General features: G+C 46.2%; 1 protein-coding gene across 1 annotated transcript in view; it reads left to right on the top strand.

The window, feature by feature from the left end:
* Nucleotides 1–15,684, top strand: part of LOC141248321 (titin-like) — a 250,459-nt gene that overhangs the window by 37,218 nt on the left and 197,557 nt on the right. The window contains exon 3 of the mRNA XM_073669345.1: nt 13,409–13,666. Within this exon, the coding sequence (XP_073525446.1) occupies nt 13,409–13,666 (258 nt within the window). The remainder of the gene's footprint in view (nt 1–13,408; nt 13,667–15,684) is intronic.

The following is a 15,684-nucleotide window of genomic DNA, read 5'->3' as shown; positions in this document are numbered from 1 at the left end:
CCTCCGGTTTCTAGCTGAGGGTCGTTTCCTGCCTCCACTAGTTCGGGGACCGGTCTCCCCTTTTGGCCTGACCCCTCCACGCAGGTGGATTTGGGCGTGCGGTGGCGACTCGCCCGTCCGCACCCCTGGGATCCCTTCATTCCTCGTTCCTGGAGCCTTCTCCGCTCCTCTTCCTTCCTTCTCCCTCTTGCAGGCCTGGCCTCTGTTACTAGGCCCGCCTCCGGAGCAGAGCTCATGCAGAGCCCCTGCTCCCTGCCACTTCTGCTCAGACTTCTCTGCACTGAACTAAGATGGTGCCAACCTTTTATACTCCCTTCTCAATGCACCCAGGAACTGCTTCCTCCCTGCTCCTGCACTGCAGGGTTCCCCTTCCTCAGTGTTCCCTCCCCCCACTCCAGCCAGGGACAGGGACTGTCGTGCCCATCTCAGGGGCATATTGGTCGCCCTGCCCCACGGCAATGTGGTGTAATGCATGCAGGTGTCGGGTCCTGATCCACACTCCATCCTTATCTGAGAGTGAGATATCACACCTCTGGGTGAGGTGCAATACGTCTGTAGCAACCGAGCCCTCGGTGCTACAGTTCCATTTATCTTCAGCCTAGGTGACGTATTGTGATACAGGGCCGTGATTTTGGCTATAAAAGGGTCCCCTAGACCCCTACCCCAAGCTTTTTAAGAGAATCATATATGGCGTGCCAGGAGACTCTATGGAATGCTTTCTCAGCATCCAACGAGAGTATCTACTTACAAATTTTTAACTGCATCTAGCCCAGGAAATACTTTGTGCCTAGTAGCAGTGTCTGCTAGTCAGCGGATTATCCCGGCTGTTAAGCAAGCTACAACACCTGTAGTTTGGACACTTAATTTTTTCAAAGGAAATGCTTCGGGACCACGGGATACTTAGTGAAGAGCATCAGGAGGCACCCCAAGGCATAGGGGCTGGGACTGGCAGTAGGATGCCTTGCGGTGGACAGCCGAGCTCGATCCTTATAAAAGCTTTTTAACTGCAGCAGCTTTAGTGGACGCTACTGGAGCTGGAATTACGCGGCTGCTGGCATGAGACTTGCCCTCCAATAGATCCTTGTAAATGGATTTAAAGTGTATTCATTCAAATTAGAGGGACAATTTAAATTAAAAAGCTTAGAGCTGCCTCCACCACAGGGGGGCTCTCTCGACCCACCAGCGGACAGGCACCAGTATTGGGAGAGGGGGGCTGGCCGTCAGGGTTCACCGCGGCTCTGGCACAAACCCGGCGACACGGAGGTGGCACGGGCAGGAGCGGACTGGCCGTCTCGGCTTCTCACTTTTTGGATTTTAGAAGGGCATGACATGCCTATATCTGTGTCTCCCCCTCCTTTTACTCCTCCACCTCTTTTCTTTTCGCATGACTATATGTACTTGTCACTTTTCCATGTGTTAGTTGTGTCTTCTGAGCAGTTTGTCAGCTTTTGGACACCTTTGAAGGTGTTTTCTATGTGTTTCTATGTGTTTTTGTTTGCCTGCCATTGGTTTTAACGGTGTTCGAAGGTGTTCGACGAACAGTTCGACGAACAGTTCGGCGAACACACGGGTGTTCGACGAACCGAACCGAACTCGAACACTACGGGGGTGGCTCAACACTACTTATAAATTCAAAAATGACCATTTTTTGGGTCTTTATTAAAATGAAAAGGTTGATCGAAAAGTTTGGGGGATCTAAGAGTGTGGCAACCCAGTAGTCATGATTACTTCGAATTCTGACAATATGAGGGTCATGTTGCAGGTAGTGCAGCAAGAAGGCACTTATGTGTCTTGCACATCTCGGAGCCCCAAAATTATTTTCCGGGCTAGATGCAGCTAAAAATTATTATTAATTTTAAATCTGGTGGAGCTTAGTATAGATGGGCTAATAGGATCAGTGCTGCACACTGCTACAAAGCCCAAATTATTTTCCAGTCAAGATACAGATAAACATGATTAGTAATTTGAAAGCTTAAAACGGTTGGTAGGGTGATTTTAACCAATCATCAAGCTTTTACTCTCCCCAGGATGACACAGGGGTAGAAAAGTTGTTTCGGATCCATGATTTGTTCATCTTTATGAACGTGAGTCTGTCTACATTATCAGTGGAGAGCCGCGTGCGCTTATCTGTCAGCACACCACCAGCAGCGCTGAACACACGTTCAGACAGAACGCTGGCTGCAGGGCATGACAAGATCTCCAAGGCGTAAGTGGCTAGCTCCGGCCATTTATCCAGATTGGAAGCCCAAAAAGAGCAAGGGTCCAGTGACACAGTCATGGCTTCAATGTTTACTTGGAGATACTCCTGTACCATCGTCTCTAGGCGTTGACTATGTGTCAGACTTCTTGTCTCCTGTGGCCTTGCAAAGGATGGGCTAAAAAAGTGGTGAAATGATTCCGCAAAATTGATGTTACCAGCAGATACTGTGGTTCTGTTACGGTTTGAGTGCTGAACACTTGACGGTCCCACGGTTGGCAAGTTGGAACTGTGAGATTCACTACGTGCACCACTGGTGTTTTGTGGAAAAGCACATGTAAGATTCTGCAACAGTCTCTGCTGATACTCCTGCATGCGTGCATCCCTTTCTATGGCAGGAATAATTTCTGCAAATTTACTTTTGTACCGGGGATCTAACAGTGTGGCAACCCAGTAGTCAGGATTATTTCTAATTCTCACAATTCGAGGGTCATGTTGCAGGTAGTGCAGCAAGAAGGCACTCATGTGTGTTGCGCATCCAGGAGCACCAAGTCCCTGTTGTGTTGGTGGCGAGGTAACAATCATGCTTCCTTCCTCTGTCCTCTCCCCCCAACCTCGCACAACAGAAATGTGATCAAGGTCTCCCTCATCTGATGAGTCTTCCATCAGTTCATCCTCCACTTCTTCCTGGGCTCCTGCACCTTCCTCACTAGTTTGGCTGCTACCATGTGCCCTGGTAAAACCATCTCCCCCACCCTCACATGCCTGCCGCCTTGGTGCTGCCGACCGTCTGGACCTTGCAGATGTTAGCCCTTCCGCATACAACTCCTCCTCCTCTAATTCCTCCACCTCCTCTTGTGCCACCACCTGACTCCGAATTCTGTTTGCCATGTGCTCCAGCATGTAAATCACCGGAATAGTCATGCTGATAATGGCATCGTCAGCACTAAACATCCTCGTCGCCATTTCAAAACTGTGCAGAAGGGTGCATAGGTCCCTGATCTGAGACCACTCCTCCAGCGTGATTTGCCCAACCTCCGGATCTCGTTGGCCCAGGCTATACGTCAGAACGTATTGCACTAGGGCTTGTCGGTGCTGCCACAGTCGCTGCAACATGTGCAGAGTTGAATTCCACCGGGTAGGCACATTGCATTTTAGCCGGTGAAGTGGCAGGCCCAACGACTTCTGTAGAGATGTAAGTCGCTGAGCTGCGGGATGCGAACGGCGGAAGTGAGCACACAGCGACCATGCCCTCTGCAGTAGGCCATCTAGTCTGGTATAGTGGGCTAAAAATTGCTGGACAACCAGGTTCAACACGTGAGCCATACAAGGCACGTGTGTGACATTGCCCCGGCGAAGGGCCGCACCCAGGTTTGCAGCATTGTCGCACACGGCCTTCCCTGGTTTCAGGTCCAGTGGAGACAACCATTCATGAAATTGGTTCTCCAGAGCTGACCACAACTCCTCAGCTGTGTGACTCACATTTCCCAGACATTTCAAAAGTAAAAACCGCCTGATGACGTTGAGCCCTACTGCCAGCATAGTAAGGAGGTGTGCAGGATCCCTTCTGCGCAGTTAGAAAGCTTGTGGCATGACCAGACAGGCTTTGGGTGCAGGTGGAAGACTGAGAGGAGGTTGAGGAGGCAGAAGCAGTGGAGGAACTTTGACATAAAGAGGATTGACGCACAACTCGTGGGGACGGCAACACTTGGACAGCAGCCCCTTGTCCTGCTGTCACCATAGTTACCCAGTGCCCAGTCAGCGACATGTAACGCCCCTGTCCATGCCTACTCGTCCAAGTGTCTGTGGTGAAATGCACCCTGTCACACACAGAGTTTCTCAAAGAAGCGGTGATGTTGTGTGCGACATGCTGGTGGAGCGCAGGCACACCTTTCTTTGAGAAGTAGTGCCGACTGGGCATCTGGTATTGGGGCACTACGATGGACATAAGGTCTCGAAAATCCTCTGTGTCCACCAGGCGAAAAGGCAGCATTTCTGTAGCCAAGAGCTTGCAGATGGTGAAATTCAACCTCTTAGCTTTCTCATGGCTAGGAGGAAATGGTCTTTTACTTGTCCACATCTGAGGGACCGAGGGCTGGCTATTGTGCTTAGACGGGGTTGATAAGGGTGTCCCCGGCAAACTGCCGGTCTGTGAGGAAGATGCAGGTGGACATGTTAGGTTGCCTTGATCCAAAGGTGGTGCTATCGATGTCGGACAGCGCTCAACACCAGCTGGTGTTACCACCTCCAAAGAAAATGATGACCTGCCAATCACGCTGGCTGTTGCGGGTAAAGAGGTGGCAGGTCTGCGCCCCAAAACAGGTGTGACTGCTGTCCCCTCAGTCACAGAGGATGAAGAGGCCGCGGATGCACAAGATATGGCAGACGGTGGTTGGCCCGGCCGGCTAGGCCGCATTGTAGCACACTGAGCTTCCCACTGCAACTTATGCTTCATGTCAATGTGCCGGTTCATGCATGAAGTACTCAAACTATGTATTTTTTGGCCTCTACTTAGCTTTTGCTGACAAATGTTACAGATAACACGAGTTGGGTCATCTTTATCGATCTGAAAAAATGCCCAGGCTATGCAAGGCTTAGCACCCATGCGACCTGAAGAGCCACCACAACTTGTGGTGAGAGGCAGAGTTGTGTTTGAGGATGCAGTTGTTGACGTGCTTCCAGTAATACGTCTCTGTCCAGGAAGGCGCAACCTGACCTCGTCGTCACTAGCATCTTCCTCCACCTCCTCTGCTGACCTCATCTCTTGGCTGACTGTGGGTTGACAGTAAGTGGGATCTCCAACCTCATCATCATCACCCTATGCGTTATCACACCCGTCGTCCTCAGAGCCAACCTGTTCCTGCCCTGACAAAAAACTAAAGTTGTCGCTACAATCAGGTATTTGAGTCTCATCATCGTCTTCCTCATTGTCTCCACCAACAGGAGTTACAGTTTGGGAATGAGGGTCTACATTATGGTCAGAACCTTCTGCGTCTGGTCCTGGATCCGATTCATAAAGATTCTGGGCATCAGTGCAGATCATTTCCTCGTCTGGATTCACAGAAGCGCTAGAGTCGACCTCTGATTCCCAGGCTATAGTATGAGTAAACAGCTCTGCAGACTCAACCATCTGTTCTATCTCATACTCAGACGGGCAGCTGGAGATTTGGAAGCTGTGAGGAAGCAAGTGCGATTGGGGTGACACCTTTGAGGACTGGAGTATTTGTGATGTTGAAGTTGATGTGGAGGAGAGCCCACTTAAAGGAGCACTTGATATCCGTTGAAGCACCTGCTGTTTTTGTGCCTCATCTGGAATTTGTAGCGATTGGCGTGGCCGTAAGAAAGGGATCTTATCACATTGTCCGCTAAAAGAAGTAGACATTTTAGTTTGGCTGGAAGATGGTCTTTCTTCTGCAGATGTTACTGTTGCTTTAACACCTACCCCACGGACACAACCTTTTTTCCCCTTCCCAACACGCCTATTCCCCTTTCCACCAGTAGCAGGCCTTTTTCCACTCATTTTGGTGGTTAACTAATTCACAACTCTGGAGTTGTTTGCACAAAAAAACAATGGATGGGAACCGAGCAGAGCTGAGTGGCCAAACTGTGGTATTAGGCCAAAACTATTGGCTGGGTTAGATGCAGAAAAAAATTATATTCAATTTGCAACCTGATAGAGGTCAGTATAGATGGACTAATAGAGAAAGTCCGACACACAGCTAGAAGCCCAAATATTTTTTCAGAGGTAGATGCAGAAAAAAAATATATTCAGTTTGCAACCTGATGGAGGTCAGTATAGATGGACTAATAGAGAAAGTCCCACACACTGCTAGAAGGCCAAATAATTTTTCAGAGCTAGATGCAGACAAAAAATTATTTTTAATTTGCAACCTGATGGAGGTCAGTATAGATGGACTAATAGAGAAAGTCCCACACACTGCTAGAAGGCCAAATATTTTTTCAGAGCTAGATGCAGACAAAAAATTATTTTCAGTTTGCAACCTGATGGAGGTCAGTATAGATGGACTAATAGAACAAGTCCCACACACAGCTAGAAGCCCAAATTTTTTTTCAGAGGTAGATGCAGAAAAAAATTATATTCAGTTTGCAACCTGATGGAGGTCTGTATAGATGGATTAATAGAACAAGTCCCACACACAGCTAGAAGCCCAATATTTTTTCAGAGGTAGATGCAGAAAAAAAATATATTCAGTTTGCAACCTGATGGAGGTCAGTATAGATGGACTAATAGAGAAAGTCCCACACACTGCTAGAAGGCCAAATATTTTTTCAGAGCTAGATGTAGACAAAAAATTATTTTTAATTTGCAACCTGATGGAGGTCAGTATAGATGGACTAATAGAGAAAGTCCCACACACTGCTAGAAGGCCAAATATTTTTTCAGAGCTGGATGCAGATAAAAATTATTTTTAATTTTCAACCTGATGGAGGTCAGTATAGATGGACTAATAGAGAAAGTCCCACACACTGCTAGAAGGCCAAATATTTTTTCAGAGCTAGATGCAGAAAAAAAATATATTCAGTTTGCAACCTGATGGAGGTCAGTATAGATGGACTAATAGAACAAGTCCCACACACAGCTAGAAGCCCAAATATTTTTTCAGAGGTAGATGCAGATAAAAATTATTTTTAATTTGCAACCTGATGGAGGTCAGTATAGATGGACTAATAGAGAAAGTCCCACACACTGCTAGAAGGCCAAATATTTTTTCAGAGCTAGATGCAGACAAAAAATTATTTTCAGTTTGCAACCTGATGGAGGTCAGTATAGATGGACTAATAGAACAAGTCCCACACACAGCTAGAAGCCCAAATATTTTTTCAGAGGTAGATGCAGAAAAAAATTATATTCAGTTTGCAACCTGATGGAGGTCTGTATAGATGGATTAATAGAACAAGTCCCACACACAGCTAGAAGCCCAATATTTTTTCAGAGGTAGATGCAGATAAAAATTATTTTTAATTTGCAACCTGATGGAGGTCAGTATAGATGGACTAATAGAGAAAGTCCCACACACTGCTAGAAGGCCAAATATTTTTTCAGAGCTAGATGCAGACAAAAAATTATTTTCAGTTTGCAACCTGATGGAGGTCAGTATAGATCGACTAATAGAACAAGTCCCACACACTGCTAGAAGCCCAAATATTTTTTCAGAGGTAGATGCAGAAAAAAATTATATTCAGTTTGCAACCTGATGGAGGTCTGTATAGATGGATTAATAGAACAAGTCCCACACACAGCTAGAAGCCCAATATTTTTTCAGAGGTAGATGCAGAAAAAAAATATATTCAGTTTGCAACCTGATGGAGGTCAGTATAGATAGACTAATAGAGAAAGTCCCACACACTGCTAGAAGGCCAAATATTTTTTCAGAGCTAGATGCAGACAAAAAATTATTTTTAATTTGCAACCTGATGGAGGTCAGTATAGATGGACTAATAGAATGATGCTATGCCCAAAAGATTTTACTTCACTAGGTGCAGTAAAAAATTGGTATTCTATACACAGGTGGTATATCTTGCAACACAGATAGGCTACTCCACTGACTAACACACTCTGCAATAGGCCAAAAAGGATTAGCTTTGCTAGATTCAGCCAAATGCTGTGAAAAAAACTTGCACAGCACTGGCACAGACCTGCCTGGCAAAAACTGATAGGAACTGATGTAACCTAGTACTGAAAAGGACTGCAATTACAATTAGTCTTTACTCCCACAATCTATCTATTTAAGAGCACAGACCTGCCTGATAAAAGTCGTAGGAAATGCTGTAACCTAGTCCTTAAAAGGACTGCAATCACAACTATTCTCTACTCCCAAGCTATCTGTAGATTTGTGCGAAAATTGGCTTGAAATTAACAAGGTATAGCGCACACAGCAACAGCGGTGCCGTCTAACATGCAGCTGCAGCAGTGAGAAAATGGTGGCGACGGGGAAAATGGCTTGGTCTTATAGGGCAAGGACATGTGACATACACTGCCAATGACACATGCCCTTGCTTGTGTGAAAAAAGCACTTCGCTCCGTGTGTGCGCTGCTTATAGGCTGACAAATTGCACCTCCCCACTGTAAATGCGGGAAAGAGAAAAAAAAATGGAGATCTTCATTATTCCTGCAGAGATCCATCCCCTGCCCCTCCCCCCACCCCGCTGTACACTCAAGCTGCGTATTAACATTAATTTTCATCATTACTGAGAAAAAATCCAGTTATGATTTTGGTGCACGAACAGTTATCGAACATAACCTCGAACAGCCGAATTTTTCTCAAATCGTTCGTGTTCGCCGAACGGCTCGAACACCGCCCAAAACAGCTCAAATTTGAGATTGGCGAACAGTTCGAGTAGAACAACGCTCATCTCTAATCTTTCGGTCTCTGCTTGCATTGGTAGAATAGCATCCTTAGTTCAGACTGTGTGCGTTTTTCAAAAGCAGCTTTGAGCTTATCAAACACATTTTCTATAGAATCTCCATCAGCATCGCTCCAAGTCTCAGCTTCTAGCTCCGCTGCACCTATTAGTTGTCCCTGCACCACGGAGGCTCGCTGCTTTCCTGTCATTGCATACATGTCCAGCACCACACACATTTTACGTTTGAAAGCTGCTAAGGTACCGGCTTTACCTTCATACATCGGTAACCATTTGGCCCCCGGGACATACAGCAAGGCAATTGGCATTATTGGGGCCATCGCTCCAGATGCTGCGGCTCCTTCACCAGCTGAGGAACCGGCTGCTGCTGCGTCTTGGTCTTCCCCTCCCTCAAGGTCTCGGATATTGTTTGCTTCACTCATGATGGTGCCCCCCTAGTTAACCGTTGCCAGCCACTACGATCAACTCCTTCAGTCACCGGTGACTCTAAAAAAAAACAAAACGGCAGGGCTATCCTCGCGCTTCTTTAGCCGCGCCTCTGCGACTCTCTCCGCTCTGTGACGCAGTTTAATTTCTCTATGACGCAGTAATGACGGCCCGTTTTACAGTACACAAACTTTCAATAAAGTCCAATTTAAGCACACAGTACCCGGTTCTACCGGGCCCGGTATCCTGTTCGTGACGCCAAACTGAGTCGGTCGACAGGGGTAGGGGTACTCGAATACCGGGATGGATGGGTTACTTCTGTGGGGATCACGGTTGGTCGGTTCCCGGTTCCGTGGCCTGGACCGTCAGTAAAGGGATGGGGGGTCAGGATGATGGGAGTATTGTGTCCTGACGCCTCCTGTGGTAACTGGTAAAATCGGTTACCAGCGCTGTGTATGGTTGCTGAGGTGATCGGCATACGGCTTGTACGAACGCTATAGGCAGTAATGTCAAAGTAGGCACACACACACATTAACTCTTTGTTTTAGTACCTTTCTTTTACTGATGTCCGGTAACAGGTACAGTTCAGGAGGGTAACCAGGTTTTCGGTGCAGGTAGAGATATTCACTCTGGAGATTTGTGAGGCCTCCTCTAACAATGTGTGCGTTGTTTGGGGTCAGTCCTGCCTTAAGCTGAACCTGCCACCTTTTACTTTCTTTGGGGTCCTTCTCCACAACTGACAATGAGGACCTTTCCTTGGGGCTACCAATTCTCTTTCTGGGCCCCTGGTCCTATACTTGATCAAGTTTGGCAACTCTTTCCCCTTCTTCTTCAGGGAGAGTAGATCCTCCTGATCTGTCCGGGTTTTCTATGCTATTCCTGAATTAATAGCAATCTCGGACTCCTGTGTTCGGGTGAGCTAAAGGGATAATAGTTTTATCTCTTTCTTTCTCCTTCTAGCTTCCGTCCCTCTCTCTAGGGTGCTTTCACAACACCGACCTGTTTCCTAGTTCAGGGCTTAACTGGTCCTCAGCCAACAGCTCTCTGTCTCTCTCCTCCTTCATCCCTCACAAGACTAACTGCCGCTTTTTCTGTCTCCCTGGAAACTGACTCCTTCCCTCAGACCTGGGGTGGAAGGTGTTGTGCGTGCCCAAGTGTACATCTCCCCCTGCGCCTATGGATCCTGTGGTAATCCCCCGCAGGGGTGCCACATACAACTTCATGATTGCGCTTCTGGTAAGACCACTGCCCCCTACAGATACGTTCACAATATGCAAATCATCTACAATTTGTTTAAGAGTCACAGATAGTCGAGGGAAAGGATGCAAGGTACATCAATACATCATACATACAATACATCGATACATCAATATATGTCAGGTTTACAGATTGGTTAAGGAAAGGCCCATACTGTATGTATTTGTGATCATGAGGTTTAAAGGGAACCTGTCCCACTGGATAATGTTAATTAAAGGGGTTCTCCGAGAAATACTTTTATTGAGCAAAAAGCTATGCTTTATCTAGTCCACTCTGTCAGGATTAAATCATTGTGACTGCCATATTTCATTGTGCAGCCTGTTCTAGAATTCTGAGGACAGGCAGTAGGACTAGCTACATGAAGGACATCTGCTCGAGACAAAGTTCACTTCAGAGCAGTCAGTCAGCCATTGTGCACTCCCATTCCTCTGTTCCGTCAACCTGACAGGACACTGAGTGGAGCTGGACTAAAGGAGAAGCTAAACAGCCTAACAGTTTCCGCTCAGCCATCACGCACTCCCATTCCTCTGTTCCATCAACCTGACAGGACACTGAGTGGAGACGGACTAAAGGAGAAGGTAAACAGTCAGCCTAACAGTTTCCGCTCAGCTATCGTTCACTCCCATTCCTCTGTTCCATGAACCTGACAGGACACTGAGTGGAGACGGACTAAAGGAGAAGATAAACAGTCAGCCTGACAGTTTTACTGCGTCTGTCTCGTGCTTCATGCAGCCCATCCTGAAATCTAGGACATCTCTGAAATCTAGGACGGGCTGCACAATGATATATGGCAGTTGCCATCTTTGAATTCTGCACTAAGTAAAGAATATATTTTTGCTCATTAAAGGTATTTAGAAAAATGTTTAATATTTAAATGTGTATTATTTATTTTATTTGTGTTTTTACAGCCGTCAGCTTTCAGTCATAGAGGTGTGTCTACAGTCATCTCTCAGTAAACATTGAGCAGCGGCTGAGAGCACCCTGTGGCACTTTGACTGACAGCCTGCCCTGCATTGAAACACTGTAAAGTGAGCTGTCAGTCAAAATTCTGGGGCATGCTTACAGTCACTGCTCACTGTTTACTGAGAGATGACAGTAGTCATGTTGGCACTCCTGTATGACTAAAAGCCGACAGCGTTATCTGACGTGACAGGTTACATTTAATGGGATTGTTTACAGCAGCAGGAGGGGAATGTTGACCATGTTGAGGCAGTGTCCTGTCCAGTTATGTCATTTGATTATTGAGAAACACAGAACTTACAGATGCTGTATATCCAACCTTATCTTTTATGGAATTTGGTTCAGAGAGGCTGTCCAGAGTTTTACCCCTGCAAATCGCCAGGCAGTTTCGTAAAAGAAACCTGTAGAGATGTTAAAACTTGCTTTCACTGGGTAGGGTATAGAGCTGGAGTAACAGAGGCTTGAGATCTATAATTGCTCTGCAACCTCATTTGCATAGCTCTGATTTCTCAGTAATGGAGAAACGGACTGACCATGTAAAGGTATTGTTGGACTTGTTTTAGAAAAAGCTACATCATGTAGCCTACATGTGCACATACGAAATCATGCTGACAGATTTCCTTTAAGGTCCGGCTTAAAGGGCTGTAGAGCAGTCATCACTGAAAGCCAATGCTACTCTTAGGATCATCATTGGTCCCAGATGATTTTATGACACATCCAGTGACGTACCACTGATAGCATCAGACCATGCGACCGCTATGAGGCTCATGAGTCTGGAGGGCCCAGAACCAGCACCTTCATCTGGCCCCCTGCTCAACTTTCAACTGTATCTACATCCTGGATGCAGATACAGCTGAAAGCAATGATGGAAGTGTGGGCCGTCAGCTGACGCTCCATCGTCCATTATTCTCCCTGTGCGTCTGATGTCTTAGCGCAGCGGGAGCGATGACGTCACTGCACTAGACAACACACTGCAGAGACCAGAGCAGCGGGGGAGGTATTTTTTTAATCAATGAGTACATTGTGGGCCATCATACTATTTGAAGTACTATGGGGGCTATCATGCTACTTGGTGGGTGATCATTCTATTTGGAGGGCTATGTGTGGGCTATCATACTATTTGGAGGGCTTTATGGAGACCATCATACTATTTAAAGGGCTCTGTGGGGGCCATCATAATGTTTGAAGGGCTTTGTGGAGACCATCAAACTATTTTCAGGGCTATGTGGGGGCATCATACTATTTGGAGGGGGTATCATTCTACTTGAAGGGCTATTTGAGGAGCCATCATACTATTTGGCGGACTACGTGTAGGCCATTACACTATTTAAAGGACTGTGTGGTGGCCATTATACTGTTTGGGGGGCTGTGTGAATGCCAATTATACTACTTGGAGAGCTGTGTGGGGGCCATTATATTGTGTGGAGGGCTGTGGGGGCCATTATACAGTCTGTAGGGCTAGTTGGGGAGTCATTACACTGTTTTGAGGGTTAGTAGGGGCCGTTTTAATGGGTGCAGACCATTATAGAGTGTGGAGGTTTGTGTGGGGGCTACTATACTGTATAGAGAGCTACTATACTGTATGTATTGCCATCATACTGTATGGAGTGCGGTGCGCAGGCCATCATATTGTACAGAGGGCTGCGTTGATGCTATCATACTGTGTTTGGGGAACTATGGATTCATCATACTGTGTTGGGGTCACGGTGGGAGTATCATACTGTGTGAGGGGAACTGTAGGGTCATCATCCTGAGCGTGTGGAGAGTACCTGTGGATGAATTCACTATTGGGGTATCTTACTGTGTTTGGGGGGCACATTTGTTGGCATCATACTTTATGGGGGCCATGAAATGGGTATCTTAGTGTGTGGGAACACTAAGGAGCTTCAATAGGGCCAAAATTACTTTGTAAGGTTTGCAAAGTTGTGGGGTATGTTCTTCTGTGACCCCGCCGAATATTATTATTGTTTGGAGGGGAGGCCCACTTGGGACTTCTGCTATGGAGCCTGATGATTTCTATGTTTGCCTCTGGACATATGCAATGGATATCCCTTCTTATTCCTGGTAAAACTTTGTAGCAAGGGACAAATAAGTAATAATAATAATAATACAGATTACCCCTGCGTGACATTTACTCAAATCCTACCCATTGTTCTAATAACCAAATGTCATGTCCTTTCTCAGCTGAGCCGTCTACATTCCTGAAGGTAAGCAGTGACGGATCTCCAGAGTGTGGAGCTATTGGTGGGAATCCACCTGCCGAAATCTCCTGGATCCCACATTCAGATGATATAAATACTACCAAACTGGAAGATCTAGACTTGGCGTGGTCAGTGATCAGCACAATCAGGAGAAGTGGAATTAATGGGGCGTCAGTAACGTGTGTCGTGTCTCATCCAACATTTGTAAGTCCATGGAAAGGAAACATTACACTAAGTAGTGGTAAGCATTTACAGCATTTTGTATTATTTATACAGTATATTGCTTTCCTAAAATGAAGGGGGAACTAACGGTATACAGCTATAGCATTTATAGAACACAATGGGAGCTATATGAATTCCACTCGTATATCTGGTTGGCGCCTAAAAAATGGGAGATGCCCTCCTAGTAGAATTTAAAAATCTTTTGAGCGCCCTGTTGTGTTGTGTTTCATCCGTTTATAAACCTGTGGAAAAAAAAACATTACACTTAGTGATAAGAATTTACATTTGGTAGTGCATTGAGCTGTAGGTTGGATTGCTGCTAAAAGAGAAAAAAAAAACCTCTTTAAATCTTCTTCCGTAGCGAGTGTGAATGAGCTGAGTGTGACCGGATTGTAAGTGCAAACAGAAGTAAGTGTGTGACTTGTTTTTCAGTGAATTGGATTCAGGGAGTTTGGAAGGGAGGAATTTGGACTGAATTGCTGTCTGTATTTTATTAATTCTTTACATTTCTTTTTACTTAACATTCTGTCTAGTGCAATCCCCATTAGGAAATGAGCTCCATTATTGACAATGCTATCCAGTGTACATCTTGCCACATGTATGCAATCCTTGAACAGCTGGTCGTGGGTGCATACTGCTGTGCAAGATGTGTGCACGCTGTGCGTTTGGAAGCCCAGGTTCTGGATCTAAATGAGCAGCTGGCAACACTGAGATCCATTGACAATATGGAAAGGAGTCTGCTGCTCACTGGGGTAGATGTGGGGGAGAGTGGTAATAGGGAGCTGCAGGACAGTGAGGCAGCTAGCTGGGTAACAGTTAGAAGGGGGGTAGAGGGAAGACTGCCAGGGAGGCTAGTCCTTATCTGGCACACCTCAATAAGTTTGCAAAGTTGGCAGATGAGGGGGTTGTCGGTACAGGGGTAGCACTGCTGCAGCAAGGCATGTCCTCTGAAAGCCGGAGGAGTGTCAGCTCCAGTAAGGGGAGAAATAGGAGAGCAGGGCAGGCTTGGAAGGTGCTGGTAGTGGGGGACTCAATTATTAGGGGAACAGATAGGGCAATCTGTCACAAAGACAGGGATCATCGGACAGTGTGCTGCCTACCTGGCGCTCGAGTCCGGCACATCGCTGATCAGGTTGACAGATTACTGGGAGGGGCTGGTGAGGACCCAGCGGTCATGGTGCACATTGGCACAAATGACAAATTTAGATGTAGGTGGAAGTTCCTTAAGGATGATTTCAGGGAATTAGGCTGCAAGCTTAAAGCAAGGCCCTCCAAGGTGGTATTGTCTGAAACACTACCTGTACCATGTGCCACGCCAGAGAGGCAACGGGAGATTAGGGAGATAAATAAGTGGCTCAGGAATTGGTGTAGGAAGGAGGGGTTTGGGTTTCTGGAGAACTGGGCTGACTTCTCAGTTGGCTACAGATTCTACGCTAGGAACGGGCTGTACCTCAATGGGGAAGGTGCAGCTGTGCTGGGGGAGAAAATGGCTAGAAGGTTGGAGGAGTGTTTAAACTAAGGATTGGGGGAGAGGGTATTCATTTTATAGGTGGGGAAGATAGTGCAGATAGTGACCTGGGCACAAATAAAGAAATTGGGGGTGGGGTTAGAACAGTCAATATAGTAGGAAGGAATAGAGGTATAGAGAGATACATAAAATGCATGTACACTAATGCCAGAAGCCTCACCAACAAAATGGAGGAATTAGAATTAATTTTGTTGGAAAATAATTATGACATGGTGGGAATATCTGAGACATGGCTGGACGAGAGCCATGACTGAGCAGTTAATTTACAGGGCTATAGTCTGTTCAGAAATGACTGTACAAACAAGTGAGGGGGGTGTGTGTGTTTATATGTAAAATCATCCTTAAAACCCATCTTGCGTGAAAATATTTCGATTCTAATGAAAATGTAGAGTCCCTGTGGATTGAGATAAGGGGAGGGGGAAAAAATAAAAAATTACTAATAGGGGTTTGTTATCAGTCTCCAAAAATAATGGAAGCAGCGGAGAATATCCTCATAAAGCAAATAGATG

This window comes from Phyllobates terribilis, unplaced genomic scaffold (assembly GCF_046119375.1).
Source record: "Phyllobates terribilis strain yellow unplaced genomic scaffold, ASM4611937v1 Scaffold_2__4_contigs__length_985480577, whole genome shotgun sequence".
NCBI lineage: Eukaryota > Metazoa > Chordata > Amphibia > Anura > Dendrobatidae > Phyllobates > Phyllobates terribilis.
The sequence above is the reverse complement of the archived record's forward strand: the minus strand, read 5'-3'. Positions and strand labels throughout refer to the sequence as shown.